This window comes from Plutella xylostella, chromosome 24, assembly GCF_932276165.1.
Source record: "Plutella xylostella chromosome 24, ilPluXylo3.1, whole genome shotgun sequence".
Lineage (NCBI taxonomy): Eukaryota > Metazoa > Arthropoda > Insecta > Lepidoptera > Plutellidae > Plutella > Plutella xylostella.
In genome coordinates, this window is record NC_064004.1 from 3,917,565 (window position 1) to 3,937,859 (window position 20,295).

The following is a 20,295-nucleotide window of genomic DNA, read 5'->3' on the forward strand; positions in this document are numbered from 1 at the left end:
GTCATACGTCAAAATTGATTTGTTTTGGCTCTTTTCTTTTGGGTTGTCGTGTCGCGTACCATTGTCGTATTGTAAACAAATAAGATTTTTCATATTTCATCACTAAATTGAAATGCATTTAATATTCATTCTGATTGCTAACCTCTTATTAACAACGGCCGAACAAGATTTATCTGAAGGCACCTGCGACGCTGCTGTGAAATCGTGCCAAAATGATCCTCAAAACCACGACACCAAATTCTTGTTCTACGATGTGAATCCTCCCGAAGGTTTTAATTTGCGGCGAGATGTATACATGCGGTTCGCTGTTATGATGTCGGAGACCCATAAAAAGGGTAAAAAGTTGGATTGGAGACTGGTTTTGCCTCCTTGGTATCGCCTCTACCATTGGAGATCTCAAAGGATGATCGGCCAGCCATTGCCTTGGAGCACATTTTTTGACGTCAATTCTCTGAAGTCCTTCGCTCCTGTAGTAGAATTAAACGAGATATTAACCAACGAAACATCCAACACCCTTGAAATTGACACTGTGTATGTCCTACAAAATTACGACGACCCTTTTGAAGGTGGAATATTTGCTGACAAGTGGCAAGTCAATAAAGATAACTGCAGGTATGATGGGGACTTCTGGGGACACGCTAATGTAAAAGCTAAGGAAATTGTATGTGTAAGATTTCAGGGACAAATCTCTAGACTCTGGGAGCTAATATCTTTACATCCGTCAGATAAAAATGTTATGTTCGCACATGGTGAAATAGCTTTACATGATTCGTATGGTACTAAAAATTACTGGGACTGCCGTAAAAGTATGAAATTCAATGAAAATCTTGTTAAAACTGCAGAATATTACATTGAAAACAATTTAAACTGTACAGAAAAGCTGTGTAAATCATACATGGCTGTGCATTGGAGAAGGCAGGACTTTACACGTAGCAGACACAATGATGTTCCATCGTTGCATGGTACCATCGACCAAATCGACCATGCTGTAAGAATGCATCTTAGAAAAATTAAGAAAATTTTCATTGCATCTGACGCTCCAACTTCTGAACTAAACCTTCTGATAGACGAGCTGGAGTATCTCAAATATGAAGTATTCCATTTCACTCCAAGTAAAACAGAATTAGAGCTATTCAAAGATGGCGGTGTGGCCATCATAGATCAAATCATTTGCTCTCACGCTGCCTACTTCATTGGAACACATGAAAGCACCTTTACATTCAGAATTCAAGAGGAGAGAGAAATTTTGGGTTTCGATAGTGACACTACGTTCAACAGACTATGTCCCGATTCAGGAGTATGTGAGAAGCCATCAAGGTGGACTGTCATTAATTAAAGCTCATCAAAAACTAGACAAGGGACGGAATCAACAGTGTAATTATATGTAGAATTAATTGTTGTCTAATAGGCAGTCTTGAATCTTGATGATGAAGCAGAAGTCAGATTCTAGTGTAAATGAATAATTCAATGACAGATTTTTTAAGTTTAAGTTTCTAATTTGTATTGTTTATACACTGAACACCAAAGAAAAATAGGTACGTATAAATATAATTTTAGTGTAAAATCATGACCCTCTGTGACTCCACTATCTCTTTTTGTAATTTCCGGTTAGTTACTTATCTCATATCATAACTCATAATAGTCATATTAAATATCCCCTTTGATAAACAATTTTTACGGATAAATTATACTCAGAATCTTAATATCTAATACGCATGTAAATGTAACTGTACAATGTACATACCTACCTATATTTTAAATAAATCCAGCATCTCAGAGATACAGCTCTTTAAAAAAAATTGTCCACACGAGCTTATCTATTTTATAAAAATGGTGATGTAGGGAAGTGGAGTAGGTACTCAGCCTCACGCATTCGTAATAATAATCTAGTCATATGCATAATTATGTTAGTAAGTTTGGATCATAATAAACTGTTAATATTGTACTGTATAATGTTTTCATTCCTTTTACAGAGGTTCTTACAAATAATTGACAATGTAGATTATCTGATAGCGTTTTAAAGTCACCTAATTTTTGAGTCTAATTTAAATGATGATGGGCAAATATATGGAAACTGGGACCAGCACCAATAGAAATGAGTGATACGTGGTTGAAAGGACATTTTTTTGCAGAATATTAATAACGGAAGCGCTAGTCCTGATTTACTGTCCAATAAGAATAATCGTTACTTGAAAGTTTTTATATTTTATTTCTGTAATTTTAATGTTTTTGTTATTTTTCTCATTAATTTTTATAACAAATGATCATCATTCATTTTATTATATTATATTTGATTTAGTGATGTAACGAATGTGTGTTTTTGGACATTCGCGAATGCGAATGCGAATGCGAATATCTGATATCGACATTCGCGAATGCGAATGCGAATGCGAATATTCAGTTTGTGTTAAAATTTGGGGCCATTTGCATGGTTTGGTGACTATCTAGTACTGGACGAGGTACATTCCGTTCAAGACGCATTCCGAATCAGACTAGCCAATTATTGTCGCAGTTTTTTTTTAAGTACACTTTAGTTAGCCCCGTAACTGTTACAACACATTGCAACTGTGTGCGGTTTCTGAGGACGACTTACACGAAACATTTAAAATATTTCAATGTATGGCTGTCTTGCTCTGACACTTCAGGGTTATTGGTAAATAGACCTGATCCTTTCAAGAGGTGATAGAGGAAGACATTTTCAGTCGATTGAACCCTATAATGCATTGTCCGAAACTTAACCATTTCTAATTCTAACATATTGAATATGTAAGTTTTTTTATGTTTTTCAAAAAATTTAAGCTTAAAACTGAAAATTTAAATATTAAAAAAACTATTTCAATAACTTTTTTGGTTGTTTTGCATAAATAAGTGACACCTAAAATTAACTAATTAAAAAAATCAAATGTGCATTAATTGACGTAAATTAGACACAATACCTCAAAATCCGATTTCTCTGGTTGTTTTGGCCATATCTTAGTGATACCTAAATCGTTTTGATATTGAAATATCTTATTTGAAAGCTTATAAGTTGACGATGTTTTTAAGCTGAAGTGCGTAAAAAATTGTCATATGACATTCTTTTTTAATTTAACTTATTTGTTTTTACGTTTTGAATATTTTTTTTAATGTTTAACTATTTTGAGGTATTGTGTCTAATTTAAGTCAATTAATGCACATTTGATTTTTTAAAATTAGTTAATTTTAGGTGTCACTTATTTATGCAAAACAACCAAAAAAGTTATTGAAATAGTTTTTTTTAATTTTCAGTTTTGTCTTAAATTTTTTGAAAAACATAAAAAAACTTACATATTCAATATGTTAGAAATTGTTAAGTTTCGGACAATGCATTATAGGGTTCAATCGACTGAAAATGTCTTCCTCTATCACCTCTTGAAAGGATCAGGTCTATTTACTTTTTTTTACGTTGTGAATATTAAAAAAAAATGTTTAACTCTTTTGAGGTAAGTATTATGTCTAATTTAAGTCAATTAATGAACATTTGATTATTTTACACTTTTTTATGCAAAACAACTAAAAAAATATTGAAATATGGCTAGTTTTTTTATTTTCGGTGTTAAGCATAACAATTTGATAAAAAAATAAAAAAAACTTAAATATTAAATATTTTAGAAATGGTTAAGTTTTGGATAATGCAATATAGGGTTCAATCGACTGAAAAAGGCCTTCCTCTATCACCTCCTGAAAGGATCAGGTCTACTTGCAAATAACCCTGTATATTGTCAAAATACGCTTTTTTATTATGTATAGGTCTTATGAAACTATTAACTATAATATGTAAAGTTTCATTTCCCAAAGTAAATAAATAATACCAAATGATAAAGTAAGACTGGAAATGTGATCAACAGGGTAACTTGTAATAAAAAGGTTATAGACGAATGGATCTAGATTTTGTTAACCTATCTACCATTATTTTCAAATAGTTTTTTAATAAGTACTGATATTCGCAAACATTCGCACAAAATTTTGCGAATGCGAATGCGAATGCGAATATCCAAAAAAATGCGAATATTCGCGAATGCGAATGCGAATGCGAATATTCGTTACATCACTAATTTGATTATTACTTATCTCAGTAAATAAAACCAGTTGAAAGTATTTTTTCCCATTTTAATAATACGTGTTTAGGTACGTTTTTAATTAAATTAACCTTGCTTCCAACGAATATATGTATTTCAAAATGGACAACTTATACGGATTTGTCGTCATAATATTTTTTGCTCACTTGAAAAGAGCTATCCAACGATGTATGACTCATCTTTATTGTACATAGGTCCCAAAACGCCCATCCTCTTTTACCATTGTGAAAACCTATAATTCTTTGTATAAAATTTGAGTGTGGTGTTGTAAATCTCATAGCACCATACATTGATACAGCACCAGAAAAAATGCAGTCGTATCGTATAAAAGTTTTACTAGCGCCATCTTCGATTTAGTTCCTTTTCAATGAGCTGATTGTTTTTGTCGTTTATTCTGAGGCACGGAAACATCGGTACGGATTTGTTGTCATTTGAAACAACTAGAACGCACTTTACTTTTCTCTATAATCTGTGGTATATTTCGAAGCGATAGACCATTATTCTGAGGTTTCACTTTAGTTTCAGTGTTGCCATTTTATTAAATATTATATATTTATCATAGAGAAAATAAACTAATGTTTATATGCCATGCCATTAAAATCCTCCACGAACAAGTAATGAACAAGTACCTATATATTGAGCCTCTTGCGTTTCACTGTTTCTAAAGCAAAACAAAATGTTTTTTTTTGTGTTTAGATAAAATTCTAAAACAACGAGCAACTAATAATATACATAAGTACCTATTTTATTTGCACACCATACAACTTAAAACATAAATGCACAAAAGGCGGTCTTATCGCTAAAAGCTATCTCTTCCGAACAGCCGTTGCAGAACCAGAGTATAACATTGGAAAAGGGCATTTAGGCCTAAACTAGTTTCCTTCCCAAACAGGGCTACAATATTTTTGCGTGATTACCCACATTATAAAGAAATAAAACATTCGACTCCTTTGGAATATATTTTTATTCTTCAATCGTTTCTCTCCGTATATACAACCATATTGTGTAAAAAAGTAATGTATTTACAATAATGGACTAAAAACAAGCTTAAAAGTGCTTACATTCATATTAAAAGTTTTACGTTAAAGGTGCCAATTGTCCGCAGGCTGCAAGTGGTTGCAGCTGCCGCTACACGGGCTCTTTATCGACGTAGATATATCGTTAGAGATCGAGCATTGTGTCGCAATTGGCACCTTTATTTTGAAAAACAGCGCTGAGTTGCATTTTATTTTATTTTGCCATAGCGACCCAAGGTCGATTTTATAGCTGAACCCGTGGTCTGTTATCGACGATAGTAACTAAGTGTAATGCGCCATATTTATCGTAAATCGAGATACAGTGACGTTTATCTTCATTGATAACTGACCCGTGCTGCGGGGACTGAACAATAAGTGTGAGCTAAATCAGCGTTATTTTTCACTAAAACATACAATATTCAATCACATTCTTGGTGTTACCATATTTAGGTACAGTCACGCACGAGCTTTATCAAAATACAATGATATCTCAAAATAGGAATCGGCCTTAACTGCTTTTTATAAGCTATCAAGTATTCGACAAGGTTTTAATTTCCTGTATTCGAAAGTCTGATTTTTTATCTCAGATACCAAATTGACAGATTCTGCACGGTTCATCAACAGTCGATTGTCCCGCCAATAGAACGATACGTCACTTAATCGCGGAAAAATCGACTGTTGATAAACCGTTCAAAATCTGTTATTTAGTAGGTATCTGAGATTAAAAAACAGACTTCAATTGCTCTGTTCGTTTTCCTACTTTCCTTCTGCATTGAATGCCACCTTCTATCTAAATATCACTTGTGTTAAAAGCGTGAGAAATAAATAAATAGTTGTAAACTGTTACGCAAATCATTTAAAATCAGTGATTTTATAGTTACACACGTTCAAGCGTTAAAGTACGATTTCAATCTTGGTATAGGTCCGTTATCGACGTGGATAAACGTCAATATGTCATGATTCGCGATAAATAGTTTATCGATGTCGTAAGACCCGTACCACGAGGATATATTTGAATAACTGCACCTACGGGATTTTTAACAAATGGAGGGTAAAAAATCGTACTTTAAATAAGCCAGTAGGTCTAGTACATGTTTGACAGATTGTCAAAAACTATAAAAGTTTCAGTTTTTCGCATACAAAGTGGCGCCTCTAGCGGAAACTATCATGAAACTTTTGACAGATAATGTAGGCAGATGATAGAATAGAAGGAAACCAAAACTTTTTTCGTTTACGTAAACTGCGTAACCCGTACTAGAGGCCCAGATTTGTGTACGTATGTTAAAATGTTTACTAAAAATCATCATCATCATCATCATCGGTAAATAAGCCAACGTATCCATTTCGCTTTCTCAATTTGTTACAATATTTTATAGCCCTATGCAGGCTTCTACTTACATAACCTACATACATGGCAATGGTATAACACCATTTATTTAACGCAACTGGACGTTGTTATACAGGGTGTTGGGAAAATTGTATAGTAGACCGAAGGTGGTAACTCAAGGGGTCATTTTCAACAACTTTAGAATATTTACCATAGATAGCGAATAGATTTTGTCAACATGTATCAACATTATTTAGTGTGACACCCTGAGTCACCCACCCTTTTCATCTTACTATATAGTACTTTCGCAACAACCTGTATATTTGAAAATAAATGATGCCAACATAATTATTTATTGATTACTACAAACATTGTTTTTATAATAGGGCATCCAAAATGACATGAAACAATTTTTAAAAAGTTTTCCAAAAGTTATAGAAAAATGTGATAAATATTAGTATTTATCTACGGGATTAGAACTAAACTAAAGACTGAATTTTAATTGATAATATATTTTATCTAATAATGAGTACTTATGTTGCTTGTAGATGCCACAAATATACGTTTATTGAAAGTCCCGAAATTCCTCAGAATAAGGAGTTTGAGATATTAGGATCTTTGTCTATGCAAGTGCGTTCAAAACACACTCACCGCAGACAAAATAGTTAAAATAAATACATATCTTCTGGTTGTTTCAAATGCATCACGCTAACGGACTCACATCCCAAAAACTTTTATATAAAACGATTTAACAGATAACAGCTAATGAAATTGATAAAAAAATCACATAATACGTTAACTATAAACGTAACATTTACACACTGAAATATCAAAATTATTTGCTTGACTACACACAACCCAAAAACTACTGTAATAATACCCTAAAACTAGGCCTTTTATAACCATTCGTATAAACATTGTGATGGCATGATTACAACAATAATTTAATAATGAATTAAATAAATTAAATGCATTTTATTTCATTAGAAAAATGCATAATTTCTCGAGACGATACCGAATTCTTAAAATAACTTTTTAGTACATTTAAAAAGTAAGTAGACAAAATACACAATCGTAAAAAAGCGATAAAAACGAAGAGGCAAGCGTTTTTTAAAATTAAAAACATTTTGTTCGGTCGGTTCTACATTTAAATACAATAAATAAGAACCGACTTTTACAACAAATAAATATGGATTCTATCATAGTTTAAGACGATAGTTTCAGTGCCAATTTCTCCACAGTCGGTTATAGCATAACCAGGGATATTGACACATCTGTCGTGAATTTTATATGGAGCTGACGTATAATTAGTAAATCAATCCCTGTCGGTTAGATAACCAACTATGGAGAAATTGGCACTAAGACTGGCATGGAGTAAGTGTTAATGCCTCACTTTAACAAGACAAATCTATACTTCTGAAATAATTCGAAAATGTAGCTCTAATCTTCCTTTATGAATAGGCTGACGTTGGCAATATTATTATGCATGTGATGTCTTAAACTGGGTGACCTAAAGGTAAGCGTCTACCTTTCGGAATCCTACGCAACGGACGCATCGCATTCAGTATTCTTTGTGTAGAAATTCACAGAAGTGCGTCCACTTCATCGGCATTGCCGACGCCGTTTCTCCATACATTTATGACAATCCGTTTGGTGCGATACGTACGATATACGATACCGATAGGTGGACGGTTACCTTGACTATTTTTTCAGTATTCTTACCGAAATTTTACGTTATTTTTGTGTAGCAACATTGGTAGAGGTTATGGAAACATTTAGATTGTAGGTATATATTGAAGTAACAAAATATCTCTTTGGACACGAAAAATATAGGTTAAAATTCTAGAGCCTCTAAAATATAGGCATAGACTATATAGTCTATGATAAAGAGTGTATTAATCTTGTGACTTGTATGAAATATAGAGTAACAATTTTATACTGAAAACTAATGTCACAAAATTAAATACTAATGTACAGTCCAACTATAAAGCCGTGAAAACGGAAGTGGATCCTAACTAATTGTTTAAGATCGTATTTTATAGGTCTGTTATATTTATTAAAGGACAAATCCGTTAAAAAATCATAATTAATCGGTATTTTATTTTTAAAATGTATGTAAAAGTAAGTAAATAACTGATGATCATAAAAGTCTTAGCAAAATCGCACTCTTTGATGTCAGGACTTAATAGTTTGACTGTAGGTACAGACTATTAAGGCTCGTAATTATATTATATTATGTACAGGGTGACATTTTATCAGTGTAAAAGGGAAGGCGGGCTTGTTATAGAACTTATTTTTGAAAAAAAAAAAACTTTGTCATTTTTGCTTTTCCAGCGACGAAATTTTGAAGATATATTTATGCACTCACGACTGTAATCCCCGAAGGGGTAGTCAGAGGTGGCTCACAAGCGAGCTACCCACTTTTCGTAGCACATTTGTACGTCACGTGATAGGTTGCGAACCATATCGCCGTTTTGGGATAAGTAATGAAATAAATAATGCACTTAGGATACACATCTAGAATCTAGATGTGCAGGTTTCCTCGCGATGTTTTCCATCACCGTAAGAGCATGTGGTATTATTGAACTTAATCCTTAATTGAAAACTCAATTTTTCAATATGTGTTTTTATTACTCTTCAGTGTACGTCAGGTACATTAACCTGGTACGGGTACGGCCACTTATGAAATGTCACCCCATAAACGACAGCTTTCCTAAATCCTTTTTATTATAATTACTTCACAAACATTGCCGTCGTTAAATTCGCTCACCAACTAACGTATAATCGTTTACAAGATTAAGATTTTAACTTAATTTTGTAGTTTTGTGCGAAAATTAACTTATTAACAGTTCAGACTGTCTATCACATGTTTAAAAAGTTGTTAATGACTAAAAAAAAAGAAACATTATTTTTATTACATAAATACTACATAACGTTAAAACAGACTTTAAAATGAAGTAAGTCACACAATTAGTAAAAACATCATCTTCATTACCCAAAATTAACTTCCGCACAAAACACCAAAACTACAAAACCACTACTAAAATATAAAAATATTACTATTATTAAACAGTTTAATAATTTAAAAATCGCTTCCCGCTCACGGCGCTTTGGCCGCACACACACATACACAACGTATAACCCGCTACCGCGGTCGGGTGAGTCACTCACGTGTCACTGGTCCTAAGTCCACTCGGCGTTTCTATTCGCCTTTTAACCTTTTGCTGAATTCCTCCTGCTGTAATTCCCTCCACTCCTTTTTGGGTTTCATTCGTTTCAGCTGTCCGTCCCTGGTGAGAGAGAAAAAACAATGTTATTATAATACCTATGTGGGGACATCTCACACACGGCCATTCGGCCATCCGACCCCAAGCTAGGCAGAACCTGTGTTATGGGTATCGGACAGCTGATATATCTACACAAATACATACACATATACATATATATTATAAATATCAACACCCAAGACCCGAGTACAAATATCTGTCTTTTAAAAAAATATTTGCCCCAGCCGGGAATTGAACCCGGGACCTTCGGCATAGCAGTCAGGGCCACTAACCACTACGCCATTCGACCGTCTATCTATACTATATTTGCTTTAGCTAGCCAATAGGACAGCAGATATACAGTTCTTGTTCTTATTATGGCCAAATACGGGCGAAGCTATGAAATCTTTTTCATGAAGCTACAGCAGCCGTTACACGGGTTTGTTATCGACGTCGATAAACTCATTAAAATCCACCAATCCCAGCGCCGTATTTATGCGATCAAACTCAAAAATGGCGAGTGTGACAAAAAAATAACAGCGGTAAAATAGCTTCATAATAAAGACATGTCGATAGCCCCGTCTGAAAAAAGATTCTAAATGTGTCATCATCATCATGAATTCACGACCCATCACGTCCCCACTGCTGGGGCACGAGTCTCCTTCCAATGAAGGCCTAGTCCACCACGCTGGCTCGAAATGTGTTCAAAGATATTATACCATTGACCACTAAAATCAGAAATTCGTATATGCTTCGCATACTACAGTATTTAGCGTGAGACGCCCCTCAATCCTATATGTTTCACATAAAACGCCGAAATCTCTCAAATCTGACACTAAAATCCAAAATAGGCAACAAAAACCATAATGAGCAATATTAAAACCCAAAATGGCTGCCTCTAAAATTCAAGATGGCCGCCATTTAGACACTCACCATTGTAGATCCACCAATCCGCCGCGGCGCGCGACGCACGCCTTAACTCTATCAGCGAAGTCGACGGCCGATTCGTCCGCTTCCCGCCGCATGGGCGGCAGGTACCACACGTCGCACACTATGGCCCATGACGTCATCATGTTGAGTAAGTAGTGGAGCATGCCAAAGCGAGAGGAGTTCCAGAAAGCGTCGCCGAAACGCGGGTCGTATCTGCGGAAAGAAATCGAAATAAGAATTTAGAAATGGAAAACCATTATTTGTATTAGTTTCGTTGCTCTAGAGGGCGCTGAATTCACTTTATTATGACGTCACATCTATAATGATCGCACGACCGAGACGCGTCTAAAGATACCTCATTTATCAATTTGTGATAAGTAGTTTTGATGACGGAACATTCGTACATAGGGTGAAACAGAAAACCCCATTTCTGCATAGGGATTTTCTGCATTGCAAGCAACGCATTTCAAATATGGCGCAGCTAAACTCTGGAACAACATACCACCAATCATCATCATCATCATCACGACCCATTACGTCCCCACTGCTGGGGCACGGGTCTCCTTCCAATGAAGGAAGGGTTTAGGCCTAGTCCACCACGCTGGCCAAGTGCGGGTTAGTGGACCCCAACACAAGCAAGCTTGTGCTGAGAGAGTTGTCGGGTAAGTGGGCAACCCGACTGTCAGATCTTTTCAAGCCGCCCGAAGGCCTCTGACTAGGCTTAACGACTGCTGCCGAAGCAGCAACCGGGACCCACGGCTTAACGTGCCGTCCGAAGCACGGAAGCGTCCAGAAAAGCACCACTTGAAATTGGTCACCCATCCAATGGCTGACCATGTCAGTTGTTGCTTAACCTCAGCGATCAGTTACGATCACTGAGGCCCGCTCGACTACGGACGCTTCATGCATACCACCAATACGTAAATTTAATTTTTAAGCAGTACGTGCTGTTATAAAGTATCTGTCACGTTAGTAACTATTTAATAATCCGTGGTGGGTATAAGACGCGTGGGCAGAAGGAGGAAGTCGTGGCTCCGCAACATAAGAGAATGGACGGGAGTGGCCAGCGTAGGACAGCTGATGCGCTTGGTGAAGAATAGAGAAGAGTATGCAGAGCTGACCGCCAACCTACAGTAGTAGAGAGGCACTAGAAGAAGAAGAAGAAGGTAGGTATAACACTCACTTGATGGCCACAGGGTAGATGGTGCCCCCGACTTCAAAGGATCCCTTCTTGAACTGCATGACCGAGGTGTTGTTGATGCAGGTGCCCTCCGGGAATATCAGGATCGGCGGGTTGTCGGGCACCGATATGTGCTCCTTTAGCCTGGAATTAAAAAGATGGCGGATTGTGTTTATTAAATTTTAAGTAAGCTTTAAATTTGATGCAATGTAATTTTAGGGTCGGGAAATATTCGTTTTTATAGCACAACATTTAAAGAGTGCCCCATCAGAATCGGCTTTACTTTTATTTATTTTCCGCCGCTGAAAGGTAAATTTAAATAGTACCTATTGTTTTCTTTCATCAAGAATGATGTTATTTGCCATTATGTAGGGTACGTGTTGTGAGCGTGTGTACATAACTATGTATTCATAATCAGAATCATTTGGTGACAAAATGCGATTAATTTATCTGTTGAAATGTTAGTAATTTAAAATGTTGAGCGTATACACACACGCAGAATACCTCTTATGAGCCAGCTCTGGGTATGTAGATGTATTATTTAGCGACTCTATTTTTCGTCGACACGCAAGGAAGAAAGAAGAATAAGTACCTCTTAGCGACAGCATGTCGATCCTTGGTCTCGCTCCTCTCGAACCAGATGTGCGGCGACGCGCGCGCCAGCGCCCTCTGTAGCAGCCCCAGGAACCCGCCGTGGCGCTGCCCGATCTGAGGATCCATTGTTGCACTTGTTACACTCGTTATGTGGATTCGTGACAGCCCTTATTACATTTGTCCAAGTGAAAGAGTTGTGGATTTGTGAGTGCACTTGTTACACTCGTTATGTGGATTTATGGCTGCACTTGTTATAGTCGTGGTAGTGAGTGAGCTGCGGATTCATGGCTGCACGTATTATATTCGTGTTAATAAGTGCGCTTATTACACTCGTCAAAGTGAATGAGCTGTTGATTCACTTACGCACTTATTACATTTATCATGTATTAAAATTTGGTACACTAGTAGTGACAAATAAATGAAATTAATACCAGTTTATGAGGAAGGCCGAGGACAGAGTGTGGTGGCCGTTCTTGAGAGAGTCCTATGGCCAGATTGTCCAGAAGTGTAAGATTATGGACTGATGATGTTAAGGCCATATTTCCACAGAAAACCCTGAACTCTCCACATATTTCATATCAACTTAAAATTACAAAACATAAGAAATGTAAGATACTCACGAGTGTAATCAGTAACCACATTAACGGTTTTAATAATACCCAGACTTAGATATTAATGTAATTGAATGAGATATACGGTTGACCCATGAATTTACATCTAACGTGCGTGAGCCCACATTTACATACAATATAATTTTATTAATACCCAACGACACATTTTACATCTATAGCAGTCTTCAGACTGCCTTATCATTAAAAGCGATATCTTCCAGGCAATTTTTGGGTGCCACAACTTAGTATAATGAGATGGGCATACAAACATGGACAAGGACATCACATCCCCATAATTCATAATATTTTTATGGCATTGCAAACTTACCAAAGTCTTACAGTAAAGTTAAGATAAAGAAGATAAACTTTCTCATTGTTTCCGTTACAGGTGCTGCAAAATTATAAATGTAAATGTGCTAACTAAAATGTCTCTAATAAAATAAAATACTATACATTATTTTTCAAACAGTGACAATACATCATATTCATTGCTCCTATTCCTATTTTAGGACCAAGAAACCACAAACAGCAGGTCCTTGAGGCTATGTTCTCAATATTGAAATCACAAAACCTAACGACCATTTTATTGTATTGTCACTATTAAAAAAAAAAACGCTTTGGCTGCTAGTATAACCACCAACCAGACGCACTTACCAGTGAATAGCAGTTATCACACATCAACACCAACGCGTCAATGGGACTCGTGTGGTTCGCCACACAGATGCCTCCAAGCGCCGGTCTCCACTCAGTCCCGTGGTACGTGATGACCGCCGAGATACAGCGGGACAGGAAGTTGAAGCACATGATGGACACGGCATAGTTGATCCTCTGCTTCATTCGGCTCTCGGGGAGGCAGCCGATGCAAGCCGTGCACACTATCAGCCACCATACCTAGAAAGCGTGCGGTGTTGACACCCGTGAGATGGTTTCTTTTGTTTTTTTACGGTTGGTTTCGACGTTCGATTTTTACGGCTCCCAAGGCAAATTTTGATGCATCCTTTTTGGGTATTTCAAGCGCTGTAACTTCTCAGACACTAAACAGACCAGTACAAATGTCAATTAACTTTACATTTGCACTTGCCAATTTATTATCAGAGATGAAAGAATAGACTTTACGGAGATAATTGAATAAAAAAAATCGAACGTCATAAATCAACCGTCGGTTAGACGAGTACACAGCACCCAGCGCATCCCACAGGCAGCGCCGGGCGCGCCACAGACAAACACAAGAGATGAAACATGAAACACAGACAAGCGAGACGTCAGAACAAAAGAAGGTCCCGTTTTAAAAAACAACTCGAACCAGAGAGTAGCAGTCGTTGGAGGACAAGATGGCGACGTCGATCGGGCTCGTGTGATTGGCTACACAGAAGCCGTTGCCTTGTGGGCGGTATTTCTCGTCGTGGTAGGTTATGACGCAAGAGAGGCCCCGGAATAGCACTCGGAATGACATTTTGTAGGACATCCGGCCGAGGAAGGTTCGCAGTCTGCCCGGAGGTAGCGTACTGATCAGTAGAGTCGATACCAGCATGGTTACCACCTGGTGTTGCCAGGAAATACGTCAGTGTTGCTAGATGATGTTGTTTTGAAGTTAGGGACTGGTTTAGAAGGTTAGTGCGTGAAGATAGAAGGAAGGTTTAGAGGAAAATAGTAACATAAAAGGAGGAAAGACAGTTTAGAAACAAAAATCATTACACAAATAAATTGGAGCTATTTAGGTTTTAAATTATACACTGTTAACTATCATCATACAAAAGAAGTAGCTTTTATGAACTCTCATTTAAAATTGCATGAGAATCGTAGGTAATAAGATAGGGATTCGAACCCAATCAAAATAACTTTTCACATAATTCTCAATAGAATAACGAAATTTCATCTCAAAAACATTAAAACACGCTTCACATTCGTATAACCACTCACCCCAATAGCGAAGATGAGCACCCTGAGCGGCAGCAGGAAGAAGTAGCGCACCACGAAGCCCATCATCCAGATGATGGTCAGCCGCCACGTCAGGAACTCGTACGAACTGGGGAGAGAGAGAGATATAAACGTGAGTCATAATAAAATTACATTACCAGATTGCTGAATACAGCGAAAAGTCTTACTGAGTTCATTTACCTACCTGCGCAGGCGTATATTGCATGAGAATTCTAGGATAAATATAGTAACTAATCAAATCTAATAAATATAAATTAATCAATAGCCATAATCCAAATGCGAGCCAGCTCGTATACACCGCGCCGCAACGACGTGGGTCAAATGATCAAACTTTGCCGAGCGCGACCGTTTCAGGCTGCCTGTCCACCAAAGCGGAGCGGTGTGCGAGACAATAATCGTCTCATAAAATTGCATGAGCGAAGTTTTTATGCAATTTCATTGGTCAGACAGCCTAACTGCACCTTTACGGAGCTTATAACGCATGGCAACCATCCACATACCAGTTGGTCCTGGTGAGCAGGTTCCAGCTGCGCAGCTCCTCCGCCTCGAACACGCTGGTGACCTGGTCCTCGATGATGCTCTCCACGCCGGCCTTCACCAGGTCCAGGCAGTGGGATACGTGGAAGTCCAGGTTGTCTTGCGTCTGCGGAAGAGAACAAACATACTGCATAAGCTTGTGTGATATTATTTGGCTGCGACCAAGAAGCCAGCGGGCGAATCGGAGCGGCGCTGTGGAGGCAGGGATTTGTACGTAATTCTCCGCCATAGAGTAAATAGTACTAGTGCGTGTCACCGCTTCACCCGCTGGTGTCGTAGACGAGGCCTAAAAGCCTTGATGACTCTCTTAAGTAGCGTCAAAACTCTTTGTTCTACGCATCTTTGACCCAAGCTTTGGCAGATAAGACTGGGCCACTGCCACTTGAGTAGTCTACTTAATTTATTGTACTGTTATATGATACCGAAACCGATGGTTAATATATTTATGGGGGTGCACATGAGCCTCTTCGACGCCTCATGTGTCGCTGCAACACAATGTTTGTGTCGCAAGAACTGGCCGCTTTCCTTCCCACAGCTCGCAGTAGATGACACGCTTGGCGAGCATCTACATACAGCATGTAAACAACTACTCACAGCATCAGGCCTGCTACTCTCACACTAAACAACTACAGTATTCTTTAGCACACTTCGACCCATCTTTTATCATAAATATCCTTCCACACTAAGGTTGTCTTGAAAAAATCGATTTAAGCGTTATCGCTTAAAGCGATTTTTTCCGCCAATACCGCCATTTATTATGTGTTATTATTTAAGTTATGTAAATAAATAAATAAATAAATAAATATGTGGGGACATCTCACACACGGCCATCCGACCCCAAGCTAGGCAGAACCTGTGTTATTGGTGTCGGACAGCTGATATATCTATACAAATACATAGATAGATAGATACTTAATATAAATATCAACACCCAAGACCCGAGTACAAATATCTGTCTTTCAACAAATATCTGCCCCAGCCGGGAATCGAACCCGGGACCTTCGGCATAGCAGTCAGGGCCACTAACCACTACGCCATTCGACCGTCTATGTAAGTTTATTTTATGTGTGTGTTGTAGGTACAAATAAAGAATATTCTATCTATCTATCTAACTACTCACAGCATCAGGCCTGGCGGCGGCGGGCTTGTGTCCGTTGAGCAGCTTGCCCCGCTCCGCGCTGCCCGAGCGCTTGTAGTTCAGCTGCGGAGAGGGACCCAGGATCTCCGCGCGTTCTATCACGGAGGTCTTTGATACTCCTGGGGAGGGGATAGTAAATTATGATAAATACGAAAGTTACGACTAGTAATATAAAAGGTTTTTAAAAGGGTATAGTACGCCGAATAGGGGTGACCCAGCTCGTTATTCTTAACAAATTTTATTTGATAAATTAATTATATTCCCCATAATAAAAAGCCATTACTTTTTTTCTTTTGAACAATGATTCTTTGGAAAAGCTAAATATTTCATCAGTTTTTTGCCAGTTGTTTTGATGAAGCCCGTGAATAGGTATAGTTTTAACCTATTTCGAAAAAAAATGGTGGTTCTCAATTGACAAGTGAAATTCGAAAACCATTTAGAGATATGGCTCTAATATTCACAAAAAAAAATGTTTCCGATTTTTCTATTGATTTATTTCAGAGAAAAATCTAAATTATCATTCGTGACATCACGATGTGGCATAATAATTAAACGCGCTTTTACATCTAAAACATGAACAACAAAAAAACATGTTATGTCACTTTGACAATGACAATGACAAACATCACTCAAATGTCTGTCACTTTTATGTGTCCTTGTCAATGACGAAAGTTCGTGATTGGTTCTTGCCACAAAATAAAATTGAAGTTGAAGTTGATTGGTCCTTGTTCATGTCAAGTTAATGTCATCCAACTTTTTTTTTTTAGGTTAGGCAGGCAACGAAAATATTTTTATCCCAAGCCTCGACGTGACGTCACTCATATTATAAATATTTTGAACTTTGAAATTAAAAAAATTATTAAAACATAGAAATATTAAGAAATAAAAAAATACGGGTCATCTAAATTTGTGATATCTCGTCGAAAATAAAATAAAATCGGTGAGCATTTTATTTGAAATGTTGTCAATTAGTCTGTATGTATTTTTTCCATCTTTCTCTTGGGGGACGGATTTTATGATGTAAATAGAAAATCATAGTTTGCTAACATACCCTAATCAAGTAGCAACTACGTTTGACCAAGGAAACATTTTTATAGCCTTGTTATTTACATACATTACTTGTTTATAAGGCAATGTACACATACAATAATATGTATTGACATTCAAATTTTGCTTTGATACCTAATAATTAGGTATATAAAGACTATTATTTTTGTTCTATGTATGTGAATCTTGTTGGAGTGCAATAAAGAGTATTTTAATATTATCTTTATTATTTCTGGTCAAAAATTTAAACCTTATACCTAAATCCTAAATGCATATTTTTATAATTGTTCGGATATTAAAATTTAGAACCACTAGAAAATTTTTATATTAAAAAAATGTGGCGTAGCATGATAGTAGGTTGTGCATTACATCACAGGGTTGAATTAGGTGGATGACCCTATGTAAATATTAGGTAGCTATTTTTTAAGTTATATCATCCTACAATTACATTACGTTGAAACTAAATCAACAAGTGACGCCGCGGTCTGTAGGCGGCCTAGGTCTAGGCGTAACCTCTATCGGGACCTAGGTCATCTAGAATGCCGTGAGCGAGTAAACATCCACTTGTCTCGATAGGGCTATGTGTTTTGATTATATGTGTCTGTCTATTTATGTACATACGTGTACAATCTGCTACCGTACATCACCGACAATTAAGCAATAAACAATCCATAAGAAGCGTAGATAGCCTGTCAAAAGTCTGTCAGATCCATACAAGTTACGTCAGATTCGACAAGCGATTAATGCTGCTTAGGAATTGTTTATTGCTAATATTTGGTGGTGGTAACCACACTGGTGTCTTTAGTTTGGGTAGATAATTTTTCAATTGCATGGAGGCCACGAAAAGGCAACATGGTTTGGCATGGCTTAATAAGGGCTTGGGCTGGATGAGGAAGACCGAGGACAAAGTGGATGCAACATGATAATGAGGATGATTACTCAAGAGACGATTCACTAGCATTTTTGTAAACACTTGAATTCTATCAATAGATGTTTTTTTGAGTTTAGTGCGTACGTAACATGGATTTAGCCTTGGTGATGAATGTATAAAAATATAATATGCGGTATAGTTGTTGATGAAGTATAAGAATTGGTATAAATCTATCAATCTCGCTATTTTTTACCCGTGTAACTGACTCATTTCCATGTGTTTTCACATATTCATCTCAACTATTTCGCGTACAAAACAACAACCAGTAGCACACACACATTTTTATAGACACAACAATGTAATTTAGTATTTATTTACTTTACTAAAGGTACTCTGAAACACGTGTCTCAAGTCGCGGGGACACAGATCAGATAACTTCACAGATGCGTCACTCGGGGTAAAGTGCAGGTGATAAATGTTGAGTGGCACTTAGACTTTGGCTTACGATACACCGAAGACCTTAGTTCGTGCTTAAGCTTTTAAACTCTTCTTCCATCGAAAGGTTGCCTGGTAGATATTGCTATAAGGAATAAGGCCGTCTTTTTGTACTGTTTTTTTTTCAAGAATACTTTTTGTATTTCTATGTTTTTTGGGCATACCTATAAAGAGTTTTGTACTGTAGTTAGATCCGATACTAGGTTAGGTAAAGGCTGAGGACAGAGTGGTGTGGGGCTCCTTGGACGCCTGTGTAATGAAAAATTTCCAGCAACATCGCACGAAATGACTCCATACGGAAAAGGATAATGACGCCGTGTGCAATATTGAAGTACATTTTACAGCGCATCAGATTTAAATGAAATGTTTTTTTTTATTGGAGCATTTGGTGTCAATATTTTGTGGGTGGACCTTTTTATTTGCTCAACAGTGTAGTATTGATCCATCTGATTCAAACTCTGTGTCTTACTAAGTGCATCATCTGACCAATTCAAGACAATTTGCCCCCATGATTGTCTTGGCTAGATGTGGTAATACGAGTAGATTATAGTAGGTCCTATAGGGTCGTAGCCTAGGCTGATTGCTTTACTACTACTTGTTTGCTTTTTTCATAGGATATAGATAGACCTGTTACCGTACCACCACCGATACATTAGCAATTACAATCCATAAGTAGCGTCGTTCGCCTGTCTAACATCTGTCAGGTCCATACAAGTTAGGCCTGGGTCTCCTATTTTATGCTATATGCGGCGTCCGACTTTGGCGTAAACGTTTTGATCAACGTCCTACGGCCTACCTACGGCGTCTACGCGCCAACGTCGGCGTGTGAGGGAGACCGCATCAGTACATTTCTATAGTGAGCATCGTGACGAGGCCTACGGCGTGACGCTGGACGCGACCTACGGCGTAAATAGGAGACCCAGGCCTTACGATTTAAAAAGCGAGCGACGCTGCTTAAGGATTTTCGGTGGTGGCATTGACCTACTAGTGGAAACACCACTGACTTCAAGTGACTTCATTTTAGGTATGCCTTTTAAGCCGGTTTGTATAAAAAATGGTCATCGACGCTAAGAACAAGAATCTTCTTCAACGTATAGCAATCCACTGCTGGACGTAGATCTCTCCCAAAGCACGACACTGCGTGTAATCTATAGCTTACCTCATCCAATCGTTATCAGCCACCTTTCGCCAGCCATCCACCATCTAGCCGGACTCAGCCGGAGGGCGTCCCGCACTCACCATTGACCC

At 37.5% G+C, this 20,295-nt stretch overlaps 2 protein-coding genes and 2 long non-coding RNA genes across 7 annotated transcripts in view; 3 read left to right on the plus strand and 1 right to left on the minus strand.

The window, feature by feature from the left end:
* Positions 1–12: 12 nt before the first annotated feature.
* Positions 13–1,950, plus strand: LOC105389959 (GDP-fucose protein O-fucosyltransferase 2). The gene has a single exon (XM_011561169.3). It carries the CDS (start codon positions 113–115, stop codon positions 1,334–1,336), a length of 1,224 nt encoding a protein of 407 aa, XP_011559471.3. The 5' UTR covers positions 13–112; the 3' UTR covers positions 1,337–1,950.
* Positions 1,951–5,035: 3,085 nt separating this feature from the next.
* On the plus strand, positions 5,036–5,375 carry LOC119691930. The gene is made up of 2 exons (XR_005254059.2): positions 5,036–5,185; positions 5,220–5,375. It is a non-coding gene; the product is annotated as an uncharacterized LOC119691930 (long non-coding RNA).
* Positions 5,376–5,824: 449 nt separating this feature from the next.
* LOC105389960 (glycerol-3-phosphate acyltransferase 3) overlaps positions 5,825–20,295 on the minus strand; it is a 47,970-nt gene continuing 33,499 nt past the window's right edge. For 3 of the 4 annotated variants that reach the window (XM_048629935.1, XM_048629934.1, XM_038110562.2), the window contains 8 exons: positions 16,617–16,753; positions 15,460–15,602; positions 14,942–15,047; positions 14,325–14,561; positions 12,409–12,524; positions 11,820–11,960; positions 10,640–10,849; positions 5,825–9,730 (listed from right to left, as the gene is read on the minus strand). In XM_048629935.1, the coding sequence (XP_048485892.1) occupies positions 9,643–9,730; positions 10,640–10,849; positions 11,820–11,960; positions 12,409–12,524; positions 14,325–14,561; positions 14,942–15,047; positions 15,460–15,602; positions 16,617–16,753 (1,178 nt within the window). In that variant the 3' untranslated portion in view covers positions 5,825–9,642. Of the gene's footprint in view, positions 9,731–10,639; positions 10,850–11,819; positions 11,961–12,408; positions 12,525–13,675; positions 13,913–14,324; positions 14,562–14,941; positions 15,048–15,459; positions 15,603–16,616; positions 16,754–20,295 lie in introns of all 4 variants that reach the window. The other variant, XM_038110564.2, reaches the window with a different exon arrangement.
* LOC125490508 lies at positions 5,945–19,936 on the plus strand. Its single transcript, XR_007267717.1, has 3 exons — positions 5,945–5,955; positions 19,275–19,276; positions 19,763–19,936. It is a non-coding gene; the product is annotated as an uncharacterized LOC125490508 (long non-coding RNA).